The 23,447-nt window shown below is 39.5% G+C and overlaps 2 protein-coding genes across 5 annotated transcripts; one reads left to right on the forward strand and one right to left on the reverse strand.

The window, feature by feature from the left end:
- Window positions 1-35: 35 nt before the first annotated feature.
- Window positions 36-12,254, reverse strand: setdb1b (SET domain bifurcated histone lysine methyltransferase 1b). Of its 2 annotated transcripts, none has more exons than XM_043261381.1 (22): window positions 12,046-12,254; window positions 10,581-10,814; window positions 10,069-10,232; window positions 9,937-9,980; window positions 9,332-9,629; window positions 8,983-9,184; window positions 8,834-8,907; window positions 8,370-8,560; window positions 8,086-8,215; window positions 7,500-7,632; window positions 7,275-7,403; window positions 6,672-6,960; window positions 6,080-6,432; window positions 4,971-5,087; window positions 4,681-4,850; window positions 4,347-4,589; window positions 3,112-3,276; window positions 2,161-2,333; window positions 1,737-1,824; window positions 1,186-1,424; window positions 985-1,073; window positions 36-618 (listed from the first exon to the last, which is right to left on the reverse strand). In XM_043261381.1, the coding sequence occupies exons 2-22, from the start codon at window positions 10,808-10,810 to the stop codon at window positions 501-503; spliced, it is 3,639 nt and encodes a 1,212-aa protein (XP_043117316.1). In that variant the 5' UTR covers window positions 10,811-10,814; window positions 12,046-12,254; the 3' UTR covers window positions 36-500. The 2 variants fall into 2 exon arrangements, with proteins under 2 accessions (XP_043117316.1, XP_043117315.1); XM_043261380.1 differs by having other exon boundaries at window positions 7,500-7,635.
- A 587-nt stretch (window positions 12,255-12,841) lies between these two features.
- On the forward strand, window positions 12,842-23,294 carry znf687a (zinc finger protein 687a). Of its 3 annotated transcripts, XM_043261167.1 has the most exons (12): window positions 12,842-13,377; window positions 14,046-16,092; window positions 17,846-17,924; window positions 18,027-18,111; window positions 18,870-19,054; window positions 19,141-19,332; window positions 19,457-19,619; window positions 19,706-19,927; window positions 20,306-20,418; window positions 20,524-20,626; window positions 20,998-21,457; window positions 22,856-23,294. In XM_043261167.1, exons 2-12 carry the CDS (start codon window positions 14,061-14,063, stop codon window positions 22,891-22,893), a joined length of 3,672 nt encoding a protein of 1,223 aa, XP_043117102.1. In that variant the 5' UTR covers window positions 12,842-13,377; window positions 14,046-14,060; the 3' UTR covers window positions 22,894-23,294. The 3 variants fall into 3 exon arrangements, with proteins under 3 accessions (XP_043117102.1, XP_043117100.1, XP_043117101.1); XM_043261165.1 differs by lacking the exon at window positions 22,856-23,294 and having other exon boundaries at window positions 12,844-13,377; window positions 20,998-21,826; XM_043261166.1 differs by lacking the exons at window positions 12,842-13,377; window positions 22,856-23,294 and adding an exon at window positions 13,448-13,657 and having other exon boundaries at window positions 20,998-21,826.
- The last annotated feature ends 153 nt before the right edge of the window (window positions 23,295-23,447 follow it).

Here is a 23,447-nt window from a genome sequence, read left to right on the forward strand (position 1 = left end):
GTTAAGTCATGTGAACAAAGTCTCACAACACCGGATGACATTTTTGGTCTTTGTAGAACTTTAATTCAAATAGCGACAAAAGTACAATTTTGTCTGTTTTCATAAACTTGTTGACCAACAAAAGCACATTTACACAGAAGCGTACGAAGACGATCACAAACAATAAGTAAAATGAAAAAAATAAAAACATCCTCATTTTTAGAACTACATATATAAAAGCAAAACAGGGTATTGAGATTGATGTATAAAAAAAGAACCAGGAGTTTACAGAAAGGATTGCATAAACCATAATGATAGATGAAGTGGCGGGGGGGTTTAAGGCAAAACTCTGAAGCGGGGCAACTGAAATCAAGCATACGTACACTTTTTTACAACCTCAGTAAGTTTCTGAACAAATTCCTTGTTGTTCAGAGTCTGCTCAGTTCTCATCAGTAGAGCGGACCAGTATAAGTGTTCACTGGCACATCTAGAACGGGAGGTATCTTTAGTGCGTGTGTGTGTTACAGCAGTCGTCCCCTGCATTCTGTTGATCCACAGCAGCACAGAAGCTCCTTGCCCTCCACGCTGCCAACTTCATAATTATAATCCCACGTCAGCTCTGTCCCTGCTCGGATGCGCCTGTAGAAACACACCGGTTAATACAAAGACCACAGCTACATTTACATAAAGCGTAGTCTTTAAATATTAAATATAACAGCTCTAACGCATATAAAAAATTATTACACTATAAAGACTTATACTATTATACTACAAAGCAAATTGCATGTATAAAAACCTATCAGAGTCATAAACACACACCAACGCGATAAATATGTTATTAAATTATTCATGTTTTTAAAGATTAACTTTGAGCGAACAGAAGATGACAGTATCACACAGACACCAATATTAAATGTGAAAAACTAAAATATTAATAACAGCCAATGACTGGCATGTAAAATTATTAAATTTACAAATCAAAACAAAAAGATGCGTTACACTCACTTGCTAGCAAAGAAGGCCACCCAGGGGAAGCGGAGATCATGAGTATCCACGAACACATTCTGGACGAATAGATTGGGGCTGCAGCTATGCTGTGAGACAAATACAGCGGAGAAAGATAGGATATAAACACAGAAGTAGCAAACTAGCCTTAGACTCACGTACATGTCTAATGTAAGTCCATCATACGTGGGTGTGTCTTACATTGAGGTAGCGTCCGAGGTTGCCCTCCAGTTTGGCATCAATGATATAACAGGATTCCTCCCCATCAAAAAACTGGCGGGTGTTTTTAGGGCCACTTTCGGCCCCCCCACCTCCCTGTCCATGAGATGGGCCTGACCCTCCTCCTCCTGCACCCCCTCCTCCTGTTTTCACCATCAGACTGTGGGACTTCAAAGCTATGCCCCGTGTGGACTTTACCGCCACCTGCCTCTTCACCACAGCTGAGAGAGAGAAAGATCTATCGGTGTTCTGTATAGTGCCTTGTTACAGGGACTTGAATGATGCTGAACGCAAGATCATTCACCCTTCTAATTGTGCCAGTTTGGTTTTCATAGCCTTTTACTATGACAACAGACGAAAACTTAATTCATAACAAAGAAGTAGGGACATAAAGGGTTAAAAAGGATTTCTGCTCATTCGCCTCTACTACAAGCAGATGCAGTCATCCGATGGAGAAGTAGCAAAAGTCTGACATAAAGAAGTCTACTGATGTAACAGGAAAACAAGCAACTTCTCCTTTTCCTCAATTTTACCCTGAGTCTTTTTCTCCCTCTCCTTGTTGTCATCTGATCCTGAGCTTATAGTCTGCACATCATCGCTGTCAGAGAGGGTCATTACATCCTGAACAAAAGACAGAAAATCATAAAAAGAGTGCAAGATGAGAGGTAAATGATAGAGAGAGACAGTGATTATCAAAGAGTGACAGAAAAAGAGGAACAAAGAGAAATTTCATGTGAAAAGCAAACAGGGTGTGTGAAAACTAGACCAGTGGTTTTCAAACTTGCTCCTGTGTACCAACAGCTCTGCACATTTTTTTTTTATTTTATTCTTTTAAATACTTAATTCAGATCATCAGCTTATTAAGAAAGAGCACCTGGGACTCAAATGAGTGTGTGAGATAAAAAAAAAAATGTGCAGAGCAGTGTGTCCGGAGTAACAGGACTGTTCTGCACTCACCTTCTTCTCGGTCTTCATCCCCCCCTCCACCTTGATGCTCTGATTCGCAGAAGTGGAAGACTGGCTGGTGAGCCAAGATGCCACTTTACTCTTCCCGGTCTCCTCTGGCATCGGAGGTGGCTTCCTTTCCTCACCTGTGGACACACTCAGTCCGTCCTTACTGTCCTGACTCTCTACAGCCAAGAAAGACAATGATGGGAAAGTAAATTTAGGAAAAACATGTTCAAATTAATTTCACCACAAAATAAAAAGCAGAAAGTTAACAATATGCAACACATGTAATATAATAATAAAAATTTCATCACCACAATAAAATAGTTTATGAATATAATAAAAAAGACTATTAATAACAGTTCATTTGCCACAAAAAATACAAATCAATGTAAATTATATACACTTTATGAGATATTACTATTAAAAGGTCATAAAACCCCAGACCACTTTTTTTTGTAGGACTTTAGCGGAGGTGTTTGTGTTGCATAACATAGAAGGTCATGCTAACATTGATTCATTTTAAAAGTTTGAGAAAACTAGGTAATCTGAAGCTTTTTTGCACAATATTCATTTTCCGGGTTTGAAATCTACAGTGTGTTGACGTCACAATTTGTGATGTGGCAAAGGACGATAATACATAGATGCTGAAGAGTGCAAATGGCTGTGCATTTATGTTTTTAACGCAATGGGAGCAAAATGAACCTGTCTGAAACCAAAGTAGTCTATGTTTTGTCTTCTCTCTTTTACCTCTGCAGCACAATATTCACACTTTTTTGACATCTTTTAAAACTGTGGTGACAACTAACTAATGCTGAACCAGCGGGTTTCATGACCCTTAATAATATTTATACTGACTGTCATGAAAATCCTACTCAGACCTCGTCCTTGACAAATTTAGTGACAAGTTATAAGACTTCTCCTCGAGCTTGGCCTGTAGTGTCCTGTCTCAGTGCTCACCTTCCTTCATTCCTTTGGCCTGTCTGCGAGTGGTGTAGCTTCTCCACACAGAGCTGGTGGAATAATATGTGTCTTTCACAAATGTGTCGTCTGAGCTGTCACTCTCATCTTCGTTAGACTCTTCGTCTTTGTCATCGTCACTGTCTTCAGATGAATCATCTTGGCCTAGTAAATGAGGGGAAAAAAAAGTATTATATAAATTATAACCTGGATAATGCTGGATATAATTGAAGGATAATGAACTTGTGATTAAACTCAAAGAAAATAAACAGAAAAACTATCTGGAGTTATCTTCCTCCAAATGGCATGAGACTTTGTACAAATGGTCAACACTTTCTAGATCTACAAAGAAAAAAAAAACAGTCACACTCAAAGTCAACAAAATGTAATAAGTTTTTGTAAACAAATCATTTTATTCTGTTTATTAATATGTTAATTCACATGTGTAGTTTACCCCCCCAGCTTTTTATGTAAAATTCACTTTATAAAAATCCACATTTCTAAACATTCCTTCATGGGGATAACATGGATCATTTGACATGGTTTAGTGTTAGATTTTTGTCCATCTTTTGGCAAATGTGGTTTTAAAGATGAAAAAACAACAACTCACTTTTTCCAGTAGATGGCTGCAGAGCTCCACTATTTGATATTTGACTAACTGAAAGATCTTTTCACAAGTTTTATTCAGTTGAATTCATATCTGCATCTTATGAAATCAGTTATAACCATAAAATTACTTATGTAAAGTTTAGCACTTTTTCTAATGAAAGAAGTCTGTTTTTTAAAAATGTTACATTGATTAGAATGTTACCCAAAACCTAAACAAGATGTCCCACAAAAACTACACAAATGTGAAGCATTAATAAACATAATAAACTTTCATTTTTTTAAATAAATAAATAAAAATCACAAAATTGCATTGACCATGAGTGTACACCCCAAAGACCGCACATGGGTTAAGTAAAAAAATCTAAATAAACTAATGTTCATGTTCATGTTCATGATGAACTACACCTGTTAGGAGACCTGTGTGAACTTGAGAAGAACTGACTTCACACTAAATCACCTAGAGAACAGTTAGGTAAAAGTGATTATTGCCAAAGTGCCACTTAAAAAGTTAGGAAAACTCATGATTTTGACTCCTGATTATTGTACTTGGTTTAACATTTGATATCCTTACATCCACTCTTTTTTATAACAAGCAGAAAGGTCAGATGTGTGCATAGGTCTCTCACTTTTGCCGGTAGTGCTGCTGTTACGCTCCTCCATCTTGGTGGTGGATTTACCGTGTTGGGAGGAAGCAGGTAGTTTAACCCTGCTCATGTCCACCCCGCTGCCCTCGCTGTCGGAGCAGTGGGCTTCACTCTCGTAACCTTCCTTAAAGTTCTCCACGCTCTCAATGTGGTCCAGATTGGCAAAGTATTCATCACCCATTTCCAAACCTTCTTTATCGGCAAAGTCATCTGTCAGGATTTTACCTGATAGAGAAAGAATCAATCATTACTTACTTACTTAATAAACTTCTTTTGAATAAACTAAAAAGTCCAAATCATGTTCTGAGTGGGTTACCTGCATAGATACAAACAAATGAGCCCTTGGCGATGTCATCAAGGCAACGAATGCCCCAGCCCTTGTTTTGGGTCTTAAAGAGCTGCAGACGGACCTGTAAACCGTGCTGAACCAGACGGTTAGTGCACATCTGATGATTACAGCGGCAGCGCTTATTACATTCATAGATCCTGAGAACGCAAACGAGAGGGGGAAAAAAAGAAAGACAGAACAATTCACATTAAGTTGAATGGTTTGACTGTAGATCAAAATCATAATGCCACTATGGAGGACTGTTATATCACACAGACCCTGTAGGGAGACACTCTTCCAGTCTCTTGTGATGGTATCCAGCGTTGGGGTTGATCTGCCCACCTGGCGCACACCCTGTAGCCTGCAGAGTCAGCTGATGACACGAACACTTGGATCTACAAACAAACAAAAATGTACGCAACAAAGAACAACAGAGATGCATATTTAAAAATGCAGTCGTCATATTTATGTACATTTTTATACGGTTTGAAAAAACGTAACCAATAATTAGGGAAAAAGTTGTGAAGTAATAATATTCTCCATTTACCCTCATGTCAACGTGCAATGTTATTTTCTTTACATGATACAATCTGGACATAAAAAGGTCAGATGATCTAATGTTGAGACTTGACTTTTACATGTGATGGGCTGCAGGTGGTCTTTTTATACAATAAAGTTTTTTTTATGCATGTTAGTTGTACCACATAACTGACATGTTTAAATGAGGATAAAAAAAAAAAACAACCATCACAAAAATCTCGTTTTACTGGAAGACCCAGCTAAAAATAGGGGTATATGTATGGATGAATCAATTAATCAATCACAATAAGATTAAAATATATATGCCAAACTAGAGCAGCATTATTTCGGATAAATGGAGAATCGTGTTTTTAAGAATAGAGATCACAATTCTGAACTAAGCAAAATAATGTGTAATTTATTAAAAGCTGCAAAAGAAAATTAATGATTCAATCAAATATTTCACTTGTTTCATTACTGAATGAATCTGCATTTTTCAACAAACAAATTTTATTCACTACCACAGATATCGGTGTCATTTATACCAGTACTTCTATGATAATATGAATGACTTAAGTCAGAAATAACACTGTGTGATTAAAAAGGCTCTTTGTGAAGCTGTTTCACACCAGACATGATAACTGCCCTCTCTGTCAGCCACAGTACAAACACAGATTTCAATGGTCAAAGACTTGATAGACACAGACACTGTCATTTAGAAATATGGCCATGTGAGTGTTTGAATTAGGATTGCGATCTTTAAACAATTAATAGTGCACCGCTACGCTAAACTACATTTTATTTTCTTTACTATAAAGCTTTTTTCATACACTATTGTGTATGCTGAAAGCCAGTCAACGTTACTAACTTGTCTCTACAGCCGTCAGTGCAGTCACAGCCCACCAGGAAGTCTGTGCTGGTGTTAATATACACTCCATCTGCTGGGATCCTTTCTTTACTGTAGGCCACGCTGGGAGGAGGAGTGTTGTCGATCTCATTCACACAGGACAAGGGAATGTCTTCACGACCGCCCGTGATGTCCCGGATAAAGTAGAACGGCCTCTGGGGTTGGAATCGACGGTCCACCAGCACATAAGGGTCCAGACAGAACATCTCCAAGAAAATGAAGTCACAGTGTGTCTGGAAGAGGTAGCGCTGGATTTCCGACATATTTCTCAGACTCAAGCCACACGGGGACTTGTAGATGACATGGAATGACATCTGTGTGAGGGCAAATATAAGTTGGTATGTTTATTAGTGACAAACCACCATTAAAAACACGTTAGACAGGAAAAAGGCCCAACCAAGCAGCTTTTTGTTCGTCAATGTGACCAACTTGAACACAAAGAAATTTTTTACCCTCACTCAAACCTTCAAATTGCGCAGCTACCTTCTGACTGTATTGTGAACATTTTTTGCCGAAGAGCAGTAAATGTTACTACAACCAAAGACACACAAACCTTGCGGTTAAGGCGTCTGCGGCCAGTCATGCGCCGAAACTCGTAGAGCAATGGAGTAAGAAGTGGGTTGCGTCCTCGATGCAGGTTGGGGCGGGTGGGCCGGATGCGCTTTAGACAGTCCGGAGTGCAGTTGTGTGTAAGATAGAAGAGTCTGTCATTCGGAGCCTGGTACGATGGCTCCTGAGGAATACGCTCACTTGTGTAGGTTGACACAGCTGTCTGCAAAGTATGTGGGGCTGGTGTGATTGGCGTCAATGTATGCACAGGTCCAGACTGTAGGAGAAAGAGCCTGCAGAGGAAGAGAAAGATATAAAGCATTGTGTTTCCCAAATAAATGACACTTAACCACACCCTGACTTTCATTTTTTTTTTTGCCTGGTTGAGCAGGCAGTCTTCAATGATGGATAACTCAATGTGAACATGTACTTCTGAAGGATTTGAATTAAATGACTGGTATTATTTTTAATTGGTTGGACAATCTAAGATACCAAGACAAAATGAGGCCAAGTAAAGAAAGGTTTTAAGTTTTAGGACAACTTCAAAATGTTGACTACTGTAGATCACAGTAGTGATGAGTACCGTGTGATTGGGTGTCACACTAACCTGGAGGTATTAGTTTGAACGGTGCCGATCAGTGCTTTGGGTTGGAGGTCAGTGGTCACGGTCTGACGAGGTTGCAGTGCAACCTGACCAGTGCTCTTTTTGGCCATTTGACTCTTTAAACTAGGACTTCTGAAATGGAGAATGAGATGATCCTGGTCAATGGTTTACCATGTTTAAGTAAATTGTGATATATTGTGAAAGAACAATCGCTCTTAAAGCACGCACTCAGTGCGGACAGGCTGTGGGGGTCCGGGAGCCACTGGACGAGGCGGTGGGATCTGTGGGGCTACAGGCCGACTAGACGCAGAAGCACTGTTGTCACTAGTGTACTGCACTACAGGGCCCTTTGTTCTCAATGCTCCTGACAACACAGAAACAGTTTTAGTATGATGAGATGGTTCTATAAAAATTATGCATAACATCTAAATTAACAAAATCAAATATAATGTTGCAAATAGCATAAGCAATTATGAACAAAATAGAGAGATTTGTAGCTATACATCTAAAAATGTGTAGAATATACATTGACTGAATGGCTAATATTCATTTTAATTTTATAATCATTACAGTCAAGCGCAGCACTCACTTCAGCATGTGTTCTCGTGTGCTGTCTTCATGTCACTTACAGTATTAAATCACACCAGCTTAAAACTATGATGAACTGTAGCTGGTGTAACTGTTTTTATATCGTTAACAGTGAAGGTGTAGGTTTATATTTCCCAGGCCTATGCATGCATAAAATTTTTATTTGCAAAACTGGCTTATTTTCATAAGACGAACATATATGGACAAACACAAAGAAATCTGTTACCCATATTAGGCCGCAGTCTTTGTTGACCAGCCATTTTCTTCTCTTGACTGTTAGCCGTGTTCATTTTCAGATTAAACATGGGTTCTAGTCTTGTAGAGCCCCGATAAATCCACTCACTCCGCTTATCATCCTGAAACATTGAATAAACAATATTGCTCATGTTGAAACATCATTTAACACACAGCGACTCTGCATATGAACATGAGGGCGATCAAAGAAATTAAGCAACAAATGAAACAAAAAATCTCTAACTAAGACACTTCTATTCGTGCTGCTGAGCTGACCAGAAAAAGCATTTTGACAAGGCTGCCATCCACTTCTTCCACACGGCTTTTCCACCACGTTCCTTCCCATTCCGTCTTTATGATTTGTCCCGGCTTCAGCAGCACCATGGGCCTGTTGGGATACGACGTGATGTACTCCTCAATGAAATCTTTGCATGATGCGTCCTCAATATCTTCCCAGGTCTTTTTTACTGAACACAGATTGAGAGAGAGAGAGACAAAAATAGAGAAAGATCCAATGTGTCAAAGCGTAATTACTTTTTTTTTTATTATTCATATTTTGAACTAGTAAAGTACATTATGTATTATTACTTATTGATATTAACTGATTATTTATTCAATTTGTTATATCTGAAAGGTGATACGAAAAAAAAAATTAAGTCACTTAAAAACATCAGCAGTGTTTAATTTTACATTAAAAGAGAGCAAAACAAAAAGGTTGAAAAAAAAAAAAAAAGTCTTACATGGTCTGCAGATTGGGTAGAGCTCGGGTAGGCCCACATACGAGGCATAACCATCATCAAAGAAAATCAGAAACCTACAAAAACATTCAATCAGTAATCAATGCATTCTATCCTTCCATACTGTCCTAACATCTTCTGTTTATTCTCACCTCATACGGTTTTTGCTGTTGGGCATCTCAGCAACTACGCCTGCATAAAGCCAGACTTGATTGCCATCCTTGTATCTGGCAACAACCCGGGCACCAACAAACAGTCTCTCCAGTGTTGGGTGGTAATCAAATGCCACGTGGTTCCCAGAGAGAAGACTCTTTCCTTTATTCTCAAACTTCACCTTATACTTGAAATTGTTCCCTGTTAAATTTTGATATCAAAAAGAATAAAAATCAAGCTTTTTTATTATTAAATTTTGTAGTTCACACATAAACACACTCACACACAGCTTGAAATGTACAATATGAGAGGATTGTTCAAAACAGGCGATAAATTGCGTGCACTTACCCACTTGTTTGATGGCGACAAGCGTCCCACGATGCCATGTCTTGGTGCGTTTTTTACCCAAAAGTGTCATGTTGATCTTGATAGCATCCTGTTTTAAATTAGGGTTTGGTTGGGTGGGAGCGTTCCTTGGGCCTGAGGACATAAAAACAGCTGGAACAGCCAGAGCACCATGGGATTGTGCAGGAGGGGCTACTGCTTTAGCTGGTGTGATACTCGACTGGGGCGTTCTGCTGACAGACTGGGCCAGGTTCTGCACCTGCTGAGATGTTCTTTGAAGAGCAGCTGAAGCCTCCTTAAACTTTAAATGCAGCACAGACACACAACACAGAAAAGGAAACAATACAACATTAAGGTGAAATCACATTAGTGAAACTATTGTAAAAAAGGTCCGTGATGAATTACACGGTCTTGTCAATAAAGCGAGCTCACACAGAAGTCAATGGCAAACCAAGCAGCTTTGTGTTAGTCAAATTCAATCTGTGTGGGAAAATCTTTCACCGTCATGGGAACTTCTTTTGGGTTTGCCCACAAAAAAAAAAAGGGTCAAACATGGTTAAACTTCACTACTGGTTTGTCAAATGATACGAAGGACACATTTCTCTTACCGCCGAGTCCTTGGCTGGAGTAACCACCTTCTTGGGAGGAACCACTGTGAAAGGCATTCACACTGTTACTGCTCATATTTTACATCTAGAAAATGAAATGGCTAAATAAACAAAACACAGCTTTTAACTTACCGCATCCCACAGCAATGACATCGTCGTCGTCGTCGTCATCAATTTCAATGACCTCAGAAGGGTTTGCTCCGCCTCCTGCCTCATCCTCAGAGCTGCTCTCACGATACACTAGACCCATATTATTGTACACTTCCTTCACTAGAGCTTCGCACTGAACCACAGACCTTTGAAAACAGACAGGTCTATGAACTTTGTCCTCCGGAATTTAGAAATGTAAAATTTTTAGTTAACAAAATGGTGGCTTTTGGATAATCAATCGTATTATCAAAAGTAGTATAGGCTTGTTATTGATTTAGTAGAAAATTACAACTTGTGTTGTATTTTTGTTGGGAGTGGCTATTTGCTAATTATAATATGCCATTTAGTTATAAATTCTATTTACACTTAAAATAGCAGGTTGTTCTTCTATTTGTACTACGCATTGCAAATAGCGGTAATTATCTGTACCTCAGTGTCTACGAGCTGTATTGTGTTGATCTCCATGCATCATCACTCTCACACTTTAAACTCACTCGGAAGCATTACAGCAAAGAGCATCCATATCGGCGACCTCCTTCTCCCTCTGCTCAACCCAATCCTGCAGCTGCTCAAGCTGAGCTTTCCTCTGCTGCACAGCTTCGCTGCTGTCCACCTGCTCCTCGATCCACTTGCGCAGCTCGTCCAAAGACACCCCTAGCTCCTCCTCCAACTCTGGATCCAACTCCATCTCCATGCCTGAGGCCAAACTGGCGCCCACCTCCATAACTCTGAAAGAAAGGGAAGACGGTGTTAACATGTCACAGCAGGAATCACAAAACAAATAACTTTGCCACAGGATCTTAAAGGGTTAAAGGTTAAGTTTATCAGCTAGCTTTGTATTATTACAATGTTGGTAGAAATAATGTGTAACATACTTAGATTTTTTTTTTAATTTCCTCTTAATTCCATACATTCACCGATTAAATTGCAGCTGGGCAAAGCTAGTGCATAAATGTAAAATGTCATATGCAGAAGATCTAATGTTATTGATAGAAACTAATGTTAGTGGTAGCATACGTCCTCTCTAACCACTGGTATTTATTTCCTGCCATTTAATTTAGCTATTTACACGTATAAAAATAATGTATAACATGTATAATATTTTGTGTTTCCTGCAATAAGATATTTAATTACAGATTTTTAACAAAAGCTTTTTTTTCCCCCTGATTGTACTTCTGTATTTTTTTTCCACACCTACTGTATCAAGTTTCCTACTTTTTGCCTTCAGCCCTATTTTTCCATAATCTCCATTCAAGCAGCACCTTTTTTTCCCGCTGCACAAACTACCGATTTTTTAATACCTATAGAGAAAACTACAGACCATTCTATAGTTCACAATCTTTCAAGGGTGAGGTATTAATGCCATAAACAAGCAAAACTGTATTATGCAAGTAAACAGTAGTTTGTGGAAATGCATTCATGCTACTTCTGAGCAGCATTAAACAACATATTTAAATGCAACTTCAGAAGCTACTCTGGCTGAGCCACATTTGCAGTGCAAGTTCCCTGTGATTGTAAAATATTGTTGCAAATATACAATACACGGGCAAAGTAGCATTTCTGTAAATATATAAATTATTCTGTTTAGGATATGTAAACACAACCTGTCATGCGGACACCATGGCTTTTAATTCGGCACTTTAACTGGCATCTATCTGACAAGGAAAAAAGCTGTATTTTTCGTTTATGTTTATATTCGTAACACATGAAAATGGTCGCTATGAGTAACAACACTCCAACAACCACAATTCCTGCAAGACCTCTAAACGGCGCGCAACACACGTATGCGAAGAAAAAACAGATCATTGTGTCCCTTTCTGGTCGGAAAAAAATGAATACGCACGCCGCGTTTTAGTTGTCTTAAAAAGTACATGCAGGGACACATAAACAAAAGATTTATGAAATGCAGAAACGAGTGAGCTTTATTCAATTGTGTTGATGCTAACTGGGTTAGCTTACCTCTCCTGGCGTGTTTATCCCTCCAGCTGTTTTGCAGATTTCCTATTTCCGCCGTGCATCAATGGACAGAAAATCAACAACACAATGTTAACAGCGTTTTCCTATTCTAGGAGCATTTTAGTGTAATTTTATGTAAACATAAAAGCTCCGGTCCTCGAACACCACGAACGTGTATGACTGATGACGATTCTACGAGCCGACCAATCGGCTTTTGCCTGACGAGTGAGTGGCAGTTAAACTGAGCAATTGAATCCAAGCAAAAAACTTGAGCACGCCCTATAGGACTGCACTGCCAGCCAAGTGAATCAAATTATTTATTATTAGCTCCAAGGAAACTATCATTACAAGTAAAGGATCCATGTAAACAATTTATTGAAATACTGACAATACCGCAACATTAACTGACAGCTCAGTATTAATAAATAGTTTAGATAAAAAGAGGTGTTAAGCCCACCCATAGTTAAAACCGATGCAAGAACCCAGACTGTTCAGATATTATTATTTAAACAAGACCTCACTGTTGACTTTTTATGATTATATAAAGGTCACGTTAAAGAAGACATTACCAAAACATTATCATAGTACATAATCACACAAATAGTAATGCACATATTGCAATGGCTGACTTTTGGCAAATATCAACCACAGTCCGTGATAAGAAGCTCTGTTGATTTATGAAAATCGGTTCTTTCGAGCAGTTCGTTTCAGCGGACTCGGTTCTTTTACATTGTCAGGTTGCTTTCAAATCATGGCATAATATTACATAGCCTACATGTCAATCTTAAATATATGGGTATTAAAACATGTATAATTGTTACGCAGGTATTACAAACTTCTGAAAAAAAAAATTCAATTTATTGATCCAAGTTGATTGAGTTAACCTTTGAAATAGAGGGTCAACTAATTAATTCAAAAGATCCGACTCGATGGAACGATTCTTTGACATCGATATAGCGCTGCAGCAGGTCGTGGTCGTACACACTTCATACATTTGCTGTATAAAGTTGTATGCATCAGCAGTGGCTCTTCCGGAGTGAAAGGGTTGTCAAATTCAAGTTGCCCGTGTGTGGTTGTGATGGGCATAAACTCCTGTTCGCCGTTGTCACATGCAACAGGTAACTTAACGTTACGCTGTGAAAAATAGCTGCGTCATGGCTTCATATCAGCAAAGCAGCTGAACACAAGAGAATAAATCGAAGAAATCAGCCACTCTCTTTTCTCTGCTTCACTTCTCGACATCTGCATGTGTACGACTTGTTTTTCTTCAGAGGTGACGCAAATACTGTGCGCCGTCCTGGGTCAGTCCAGGAGTAGACGAGAATATTTGGTCAGGTAAAAAAAAAGTTTTACGCTTGGGCACGTAGAGCAACAATGCGCGCATTTATCGCTTTACTGTCACTATACATATATACTAATAATTGCCATCGTTATCGCACGAACTTCTTGTTTGTTGTATTATCGACGTCAGACGTTGCAGACGGCGCATTAAGCTAATCTACTGTAGCTGTTGGGCTAGACACTTTAGCAAGACTATTATATTTTACAGATACGATTGATAATGGCAACCTGCAGACTGACAGTTATCGCACAACTACATTCTCTCTGAAAATAGGTAACGCTAGCCGTGATATCGCGCTAAAGACACCTGGAGCATTTTGGGATGTTTTTGGTTTAGCTAGCATATGACAGGACTACTGTAAAGTTGCAGATGAAATGATAAACGCTCGCATTACTCGGTATTCCGTACATTCACAGTTTCAATTGCAGCTGGGCAAAGCTAATGCATAAACGTAAAATGCCATATGCAGAAGACCCAATGTTATTGATAGAATCTAATGTTATTAGTAGCGTACTTCCTGTCTAACCCCTGACGTTTATTTCCTGCCATTTAATCTAACTATTAACTGCCGATTGAATTTTTGTTCTTAAATGAGAATTTTTAAGCTCCTGTGTGCGAGTTCAGTAATTTGACATTAATTTTGTATTGTCTTGTAATGCAGGTATTTGTCATTCACATGGGAATGGGGGACATGAAGACACCAGATTTTGATGACCTGCTGGCAGCATTTGACATTCCAGACATTGACGCCAAAGAAGCAATTCAGTCTGACACTGATGGTAATCACAATGAGCGCAGTGGTGTTGTTGGAAAGGAAAGAAGTGGAAGTCCATGCCTAAGACCTCCAGAAAGCCCTGAGCCTGTTCCTTTAGCTTCTCATAATGACCCCTCCATGGTCAGTGTGATTGTAAAAAACAGTGTACATTCTGATGACAAAATTGAGGGGAATGTAACCGAAGGGGATGTTTCTGATGAGTCTCCCCAGAAAGGTCCCAGTGAAGATGGCCTGGGGCCACCAGATCCGTTCATCTATAATGGACTTAAAACTGATGAGGCTATACAACCCTCTCAACCACCAGCTCTAACCCGGATGCAGCCCAATGGCCAACTTTGGTCTCTCTCTGCTCCTAATGTTTCTAGTGATGACAACCAGGATGGCACTTCTTCTAAACACCCTTCTAGCACTTTCTCCCCACCTCAGGCTTTACCCCTGACTGATCCTCCCATCTTGTCTTCACATTTCATTAGTTCAGACTTTCCTTCAAGAGTTGGTTGTGAGGAAGCGCCACCATTAAACGGCGCTTTGAGGGCAGGAGTCCGCCGACACTTATCTGAAGATGAAGAATCTGAACCCGATCTCGGTAGCCCTGCGCTTGTCATACAAGAAAGCCCAGATTCCCAGCGGTGCTCTGCTCCAAAGGTACCACGCATGCAGCGGTCTCCTTCAAGTGTGTTTCAGCCGCCCTCTCCCTCATCCCCTTCCTTACCGGTTAGTAACACTCAAATCGAAGAGCCATCTGTCCAGAATCCAACAGTTCTACAAAGCGGCGACAACCCAACATCTTTGACCCCCACAAATGATCTGCCAGTTGAAGAAAAAGACGTGGAGCATATAATCGAGGAGAGAGATTCTCCTGAAAGCCCTGAGCCAGAAATCCCTCATCCTCTGCCATCAAATCAACAGGAAGCCAGTGAGCCAGAACAGAAGGTCAGAAAAGAAGAAGCCCCTCAAGATCAAGTTATTGACATGAGCCTAAGTGTGCTGGAGAATAGTGGTCTTCAGGAAAAAACAGAGGATGGAGGAGGTGAGGAGACACAAGGGAAATCCACCAAAGCTAGTTTGGTAGATTTCCCCCCTGAAGATGTCACAAGCTCCAGCAAGACCTCCTCCAAACCTCTTAAAGTCAGAATCAAGACTGTCAAAACGTCTGCTGGAAACATCACACGTACTGTATCTAAAGCGGCTCCCAAAGGAGGGACCTCCAAGGGTCCTGGTGGCTCTAAAATTCAAGCAGGGGCCCATAGGATTCAAAGGTCTGGTAATGCTCCTCAAGGGCGAGCTCAGGGTTCAAAGGTGACGATGTTGCCTGTGTCCACCCTCCAGGATGCGAGCACAGCTATGTTATTCGCAGCCAGCAAGGCACAGAATCAAATGGCCGCTGGTCTTTCCACCACTGCAGTCAAGATCACCAGAGCATCAACCCTCCCCTCCGTCACCTCTTCTCCCATGCCTGGGGTTCGCAGTTTGGGGCAGAAAACGGTGAATGGGAATCCCGGGTCTGCCAAACCAGCCTCCATTGTGAACAGCCCGGGAGCTGTGATCTCACGCAGCCAGTCCAGCCTCGTCGAGGCCTTCAACAAAATCCTAAACAGTAAGAATCCACTGCCAAGTTATCAGCCAGATCTCTCCATCCCGCCTCCCCCAGAATGGGGTCTTCGAGTCCCCTTAACAGGATACCGCTGTCTTGAATGCGGGGATGCGTTCGCTCTGGAGCGCAGCCTGGCGAGACACTATGATCGGCGCTCTATGAGGATCGAGGTGACCTGTAACCATTGCTCCAAACGCCTGGCTTTCTTTAATAAGTGCAGCTTGCTGCTCCACGCACGAGAGCACAAGGACAAGGGGCTGGTTATGCAGTGCTCACACCTCGTCATGAGTCCTGTCAGCGTGGAGCAGATGATTGGCCAGCAGGATACCGTGCCTATAGGTTTGTGTCTCTGTTATTGTTAGCGTATATATTGATGGGAGTAGGAAAAGAATACTTTTAAGGCCTTTTCTCAAAAACTCAATATTTTTAGACATCGTGAGATAACAATACTTGTGAGTGAGGGTGAAAATATTTTAGATTTAACATTTTGGTTCACACAGGGATGATCTACAGAAAATTTAAGAGAAACCAAAAAATATGCAAAAAACTTTTTGCTGAGGTGGATTCTTTTGCATCAAAAATACTAATAAATACAATGCACACAAGTAGTGGGTCCAAATAAAGGGGGGTTTCAAGTATCAAAACAATAAGGATAATGCAGCTTCGAATTGGTGTTATTGTTTTTCGGTACATTAGAAAGTGTCCTCTTTAATATAAGCCGCAGTGTGTATCTTTTGGTAGCTTTAGAGGTTAAAGGGATCATCTGAGATTCTGAGAATCCTGGCAAATTGTCGTACCTCTGCACAGACCCCTCCCAACATAGTTGATTGACAAGACTGTCTTACTTTAGACCCGCCCTGAGTGATCTGTTTCCGGTTCAGAGGAAGATTAAGCTGTTGAGGTGTTTTGTTGTTGTACTTAGTAATAAATATAGCGGTCATCATTTACTCCCGATATCTAAAGAAGTAGTCCAGAGTGACTTACTTAGTGAGTACTTACTATTTCTTTGAAGTTAATGCACCAATCATGATCTACATAAATGTGTCAGGGTCAGCAGAGCTCATTAGCATTAAAGGCAATGGCTTAAGGGAAAAGAAGGTTTTTAACACTACCATTGAAAAATGTAAACAAAGTATGTTATCGACTTTTTTATTAAGACCCTAAAGAATCACAAATACCTTATATGGATGAATTTAAATTCTTAATTAGAGTTTTATGTTTTCTTAATGCCTGAACAAATTTAATTTTAAAAACATTCAAAAATATACCAAAAAAGCCCCTTGCTGCTGGGGCGTAGAACATCCGTAAATCAGTGCTCTTTGGATACAGGATTCTTTTGCATCAAAAATACTTATAAATCCAAGGCACTCAAGGATGTGGAAAAATGAAAAGGCCTTTATGATTACTTTGTACTTGACTAAGGTGTGTCCTTTTGAGATTACTTTGAGTTATATATATTATTTATTTTTTTTATTAATAATTGATAAATGTAGAATTTATTGGGTAGAATTTATAATTATGTTTCTCCTGTTGTTTCGATACCCGTTTCAATGACTATCATGTGATGATCCCTGAGTGTGTTTGTAAATTGACACCCTTATGAAGGCCAGTTAGCCGCAACGCATCGGTGCACAAATGCGTTCGTTAATTATAAACCCATGCGGATGTGGTTTTTAATTTTTGCACACTACTCAAGCGTCTCGGATTTATAAGTATTTTTGATACATTTGAAAAACATTCTGGAAGTAAAAACAGACATGAAACTCATAGTTGTAGGTAACAGTAGCAGGTGTGCACACGGGGATCAGGGAGCAGCCACTGTCTCAATCCACAGGGAATCTGTGCACTGCAAAACAAAAAACTCAATCACTGATGCAGAATAATTCAGCTGGGGCTTGTTCTTTCTGCACGCTTTTTCAAAGAACAGTCTCTGTGCTCGGTGCGTTGCACAAGAACTCTTTAGGGAGCTGAACTATAAATCACAGAAGGTTTACAGTGGTGTAGATAATTAGTACATTTCATTAAACCGTGTGCATTTCGGAATGATTTAGCTGATGTGTTATTTGTGCTTACAGTACAGTCTCTTTTACAGGTGTGCTTTCTACAGCTGCCTCCGCTTTATCTGCAATTAAAGAAAGTGGTGTCCATCTGTCCCAATCTTCTGATAGCAGGTAACGGGACACTGTCAGATCTTGTTCATAAATAAATGAAAACTGAATGTGACAGAGTGATTAAGATGCTGTCTGGTGTGTTTGTTTACTCGATGTTCTCAGCTGTCCCGAGTGTTGGAGTCCATTCAAGGGGAAGGCAGAATTAGTAGCACACTTTCAAGAGGTGGAGCCTGGTGGCATTGAAACGGTGAGTGAGTGCATGTGTGGGTGTCAGGACAAGAGTGAGCTGCCTTTTTAGTGCTTCATTCGCTTTGCAGTAGTTAAGACTTGCATCTGAAAAATATATTTACATTTTTCATTACAGTAATGTTGTGGATATTATTTTAAAATAAAATAAATAATAAAATGAACAATATTATTTTTACAAGTTGTTAATATTACATAAAAATGATAATTTCATGAAATTGAAAATGTATTCACCCTCAGGACATCCAAAGCGTAGATTAGTTTGTTTCCTTATTGAAACGGAAATTTTGAATTTGCTTGCTCAATAAATGGATCCTCTGCAGTAAATGGGTGCCGTCAGAGTGAGAGTCCTGATAATCTGCACAAATCCAGACTTTCAATAATGTCTTGTGAATTGAATTGAAACGCTGTTTGTTTGTAATAAATAAACCAGTAATAAAGATTTTTTTAGCTTCAAACCATTGCTTTTATTCAGTCTTCTGAGCTGAAATATGCACAGATCAAGGACAATGTGCAAGTTTAAGCAGTCTAGAACCATTCTAACAAATTTCTTGGTGGATTTTAATGTGGACACCGAGGACAATGGTTTAAAATAAAACAAATCCTAATGTTGGAGTTGTTTATTACAAACATGCAGATGAAGATCATTTTGAGCATCCATTGGTAAGCAAGTGAAGTAACAGTTTTTTAAATTTTCATTGTAGTGTGAACTATTCCTTTGATATTAATTAGTAATATTAGATTTTGATTTCTCTCTAGTGCTGCATGCAGTGTTCTCCTCCGATGCCGCTGTGGAACCCATGTAGTGCTGCGGCTCACCGGCGGTTACATCAACAGCTCTCTCCGCTGGTGTGCCCCGAATGCGGTGTCACCTGTCAGTATCACGACCTCAGCACTCATCTGACTCAAACCTGCCTCCACTACTCACGCCGCCTTGGATATAGGTAACCTCCTAGCCATACAGACTACTAATAAACCCTTGTTTCATCTATTGGATTTTTATTCTCATTCTCCCTCATTTTCATCGCAGATGTGCTTGTTGTCATTTGGTGTTTGGAGGAGTGAATAGTTTGAACGCTGTAAAGACTCACATGCAGACGGCTCACTGTGAGGTCTTCCATAAATGCCCCTCCTGTCCCATGGCTTTTAAATCTTCCTCTAGCGCTGAAGCCCACTGCGCCTCCCAGCATCCCGAACTCCCTGAGACAGCAAGGCAGTCCAAGTAAGTTTGGAAAACTGCCTTGAAACAGTAGCTACAGGAAATTGCAATCAAACACAGTTAAGCAAATAGCATTTGAATGTTCACATATTTTGAGGAGCTGACAACCACTGTTTTTTTATGACAGGGAGATCTATAAATGTGTGATGTGTCGGACTGTTTTTACTCAAAAAGCATTGCTCAGCGTTCACATTGACACTCACCTAGCCAAGCAGAAGATGCACGTCTTTAAATGTCCCGACTGTAACAAGCTGTTCACGCAGAGAGGTTCCCTACTTGAGCATGTTAAGGTTTGCTTTCTTTTTAGTTCGTCCAAAAAATAAGCTCTGTTCAGTGACATTATGAGAGTATGACCTCATTGTAATTTCGCCTTTAGGACTCTCACAGGAACTTTTATGATACGGCGGCTCAGAGCAGCTTGGTAAAAATGGAGAGTTCCGATGGGGAGGAGTGGGGACGGGATGAAGACGAGGGCAGAGGAAGAATGGCGAGAGAGGACGGGAACGCTGCCAACCAGAGTTGGAGCTGCTCACAGTGTCAGACGCACTACACGGATAAAGAGAACTACATCACCCACATGTCTGAGCAGCACGGCAAGGTCGGGACTTCATCACGCAGAGCTCACAAAATAGGAGATTATTTGCACTGACAAAATATTTCAATAGCCCTACCTCAGAAAAAAAGAAAATATTTGTCTAGTATTTTTATTTTTATGCATGTTTAAGAATATCGTATTAAAAAAAATGCTGGGTGGGAATGCCAAGATGCGCATCAATTCTAGAAATATAACACATTCAAGTAGGATAACCTTCTCCTAGTTTTCTTAGTGATATTTAGTGGCAGTTCCCGGGAAGTAACCATTTCATTCTCTTTGACTGGTTAGATGGAAATGGGGCTTTATTCAGGGTTTTATGTTAAAATTTTTGTATGGAAACATAGCTAATGTTTTTTTTTTTTTTTTTTTTGTTTATTGAAGGAACTGAAGAAGTTTCCATGCACTCTTTGTGAAGGGTCCTTCTCTTCATCCTCAAGTTTAAGACGCCACATTCGCGTCAAGCACAAAGGCATCAAAAGAGCATTTTATTGCCAGTAAGTAAAAAGCGTTTTTTTTTTCTATTAGGGCCTTTTTTGTTTTTAAAATAGCATTCATTCTCTTCTTTCCAAAGTGATTTACTGTCATTTCCTGTTATGAAGACTCTGTACAGGTGGGAAGAGGAGTTTCAGTAGTAAGCTGATTCTTGAGAAACATATTCAGGCTCAGCATGGAGGAGACAGAAGAGCAGCCGCAAAGAGTCAAGTAAGAGAGGAGCAAAACATGTCCAAAGCCATGCTCACCTGACAGTGATTATTCTTGCTTAATATCAAAGTATTTTAGCTTTTGAAAATGTAATTGCACCTTGTTTCTTCACTGATCATTGAGATTGGTGTCGGTTCAGTTTCATGAAATTCAGTGAGAAGCTGCTCTATAGAAGCTCGAATCAGTTCGGTGTCGATTCAGTTCTCTCAAAATGAATCAATTCTGAAACAAGTAAAGTTTTCTCAAACGTTAAGTCAAACCTGTCACAGCTGGACGCAATTTACCCATGGTTAAAGCTCATTGAAAGTGAAGAACTTCCTGTAGTTTTGCCACACTAAGCGACTTTCGGTGTCCCTCTCTCACTTTTTCAGGCAGTTCCTCGTGTCACAGATGCAGCTGACAGCTCGTCTGAGCACGATGGTTGTCCTGGCGCTTTGGCCGGGGCCTCAATTGAAGCAGAGAGCCAGCTGGCGGAGAGCAGCCTGACCAGGCCCGGCAGAAGAGCTGCAGCCGAGGAGCAGGAAGCAGGATTCCGCTGCATGCCGTGTGGTTTCACCACAGAGCTCAGAGAAGAGTTTCTCCAGCATATTGTCTGTCATCGTGACGGGGGCAGCAGCTTTCAGTGTCAGCAGTGTGGAGCGTGTTTCGCTTCCTCTTCCTCTCTCAGCAGACATCTCTTCATCAGCCACCGTGTGCGTGATTCCCCCTCCGAGCACACCGAGGCCTCTCCTCTCACTGGTTCAAATTCGGTGACCTCTGACTCCGCAGTTGCAGCAGGGTCCCCGGGGTCGCCCTCGAGTGTAGGGGGGACGCAGGCGGAGGACGGGGAAGGTAAGCACACCTGTAAGGTGTGTGGACGTTACTTTAGCAAACCTGCTGATCTTAATACACACTTCAGAACTCACGGCATGGCCTTCATCACTGCATACAAAACAGACAAACCGGCATAGAGACAGGAACATGTCACCCCAAAATAAGCAAAAATTAAGAAACCGTTTACCTAAAAAACAAAAAAAAACGAATTTTAAGAATTCTTTTGTGATTTTTTTTTATTTTGTAGCGTTTTAATTTAACACACCAATTCTCAATACTTAAATGCTAAATATTAGCGCTGTCAAATGATTCATTGCTATTAATCACATCCAAAATAAAGGTTAGTTTACATTATGTACACTGTGCATATTTATTGTGTATATATAAATATATAACCACATGCAGTATATATTTTGAATTGATTTCCATGTATATATTTATGTTCATATAATTAATATTCTATATATCTATATATATTTTCTTAACTATATACGTGCATGTGTATTTATAGATGCATCATAAATATACACTGCACATATTATGTAAACAACACCTTTATATATTTGGATACGATTAATTGCAATTAATTGTTTGACAGCAGTACTAAATATGTAATTTTCATTACTGCAATATAAAAGAAAATGTATTTACACATCTTTTATATATACTTTAATTTATAGCCCTTTATGCTGATTTAAATAAAAACTACAGCATCACAATAACAGACCAATAATACACAACAAACTGCTGTATTACCGTAATGAATATCTAGTTTCAGAAATCTCAAAAGTAAAATGGTAAGATTAAGATAAAGAGAGTTTGGCTGAGAAAATGTACTTAATTGTAATATTTAATTCAATTCAAGAAAATTTCAATTTCTCAATGCAAAATGTAATTTCTTGAATTTTATTTTAGGGGTTTTTGGGGTGCTTATGTAAGATTTTATTATAAAGCGTGTATGTAATTGAAAGTCTCCGAATTATAAACCTTTGGCTGTCACAAGCTGTTAACACTCCACATTCTCACCTAGTGCAGTAAATGTGTGTAATAACACGTAGAACTCTGCTAGACAAGTTTCATAGACAAATGATACTGTAGATCAATGATTAGGTTTGATCAACCTAAAAACTGATTTCTGTTACGTTTCTCACAATTGATCTGAGAGCTTGAGAGACACTAAGCCTCGTATTCAGAGAATGTCATACACGCGTTTACCAGCCCTGCTAAATTCTTGTGCCTACTGATTCCATTCTACAACAGTCCGTTTTGTCCAATGCTAAATGCAGCTGCTTCTAGATAAAATACTGTAATTGCTAACAGTTTAGCACAGCCAAATGCTCCCGAATCAGGTGACTCCTTTTGTGCTTGAATTATTTTTGTTTAATGTTTGTATTTCTTCTATTTGTGTTTCCACAGAGGCATTAAAATCAGGAAACTCGCTGAATAGTTGCTGATCTTTTAGAATGAGAACAAAAAAAGTGCCTTCTTCATTTAGTCTAAGATTAAGATTACTGTTAAAGGCTGCAGATGAGTCATTTTTATGCTTGCGCTGGAATGATGTTTTATTGGTGCCTTACATATCTTGTCTACTGGTTTTCTTTTAAAAGATGATTAATATAGATTTGTTTTACTGTAACCTCCTGATTTTTTTTTTTCTGGCTGTTTCATATGGATTGTGTTGAAATAAATAAAAATACCATAATGGCTAAATCACTACTCTATGACTAGTTCTAATCTACTGTACTCATTTGATAAACGTGTGTGTGTGTGTGTATATATATGCATGTATGTTTCTCTCCCATAAAACCTAAAATGTTGCTATTGTATTTTTTACAGTAAAGTTCTGGCAACTACATCAAGTTTTTCTTTTCTTTTTTTTCTAGTGTACTATTTTAAATAACTTTTCTATTTTAATATATTGTCTTCAGCAGCACATGATCATTCAGTAGTCATTCTAATGTGCTGATTTTAGTCTTGGTTACGGTCACCTTCATCACGTGAGTGTGTG

This window comes from Puntigrus tetrazona, chromosome 16, assembly GCF_018831695.1.
Source record: "Puntigrus tetrazona isolate hp1 chromosome 16, ASM1883169v1, whole genome shotgun sequence".
Classification (NCBI taxonomy): domain Eukaryota; kingdom Metazoa; phylum Chordata; class Actinopteri; order Cypriniformes; family Cyprinidae; genus Puntigrus; species Puntigrus tetrazona.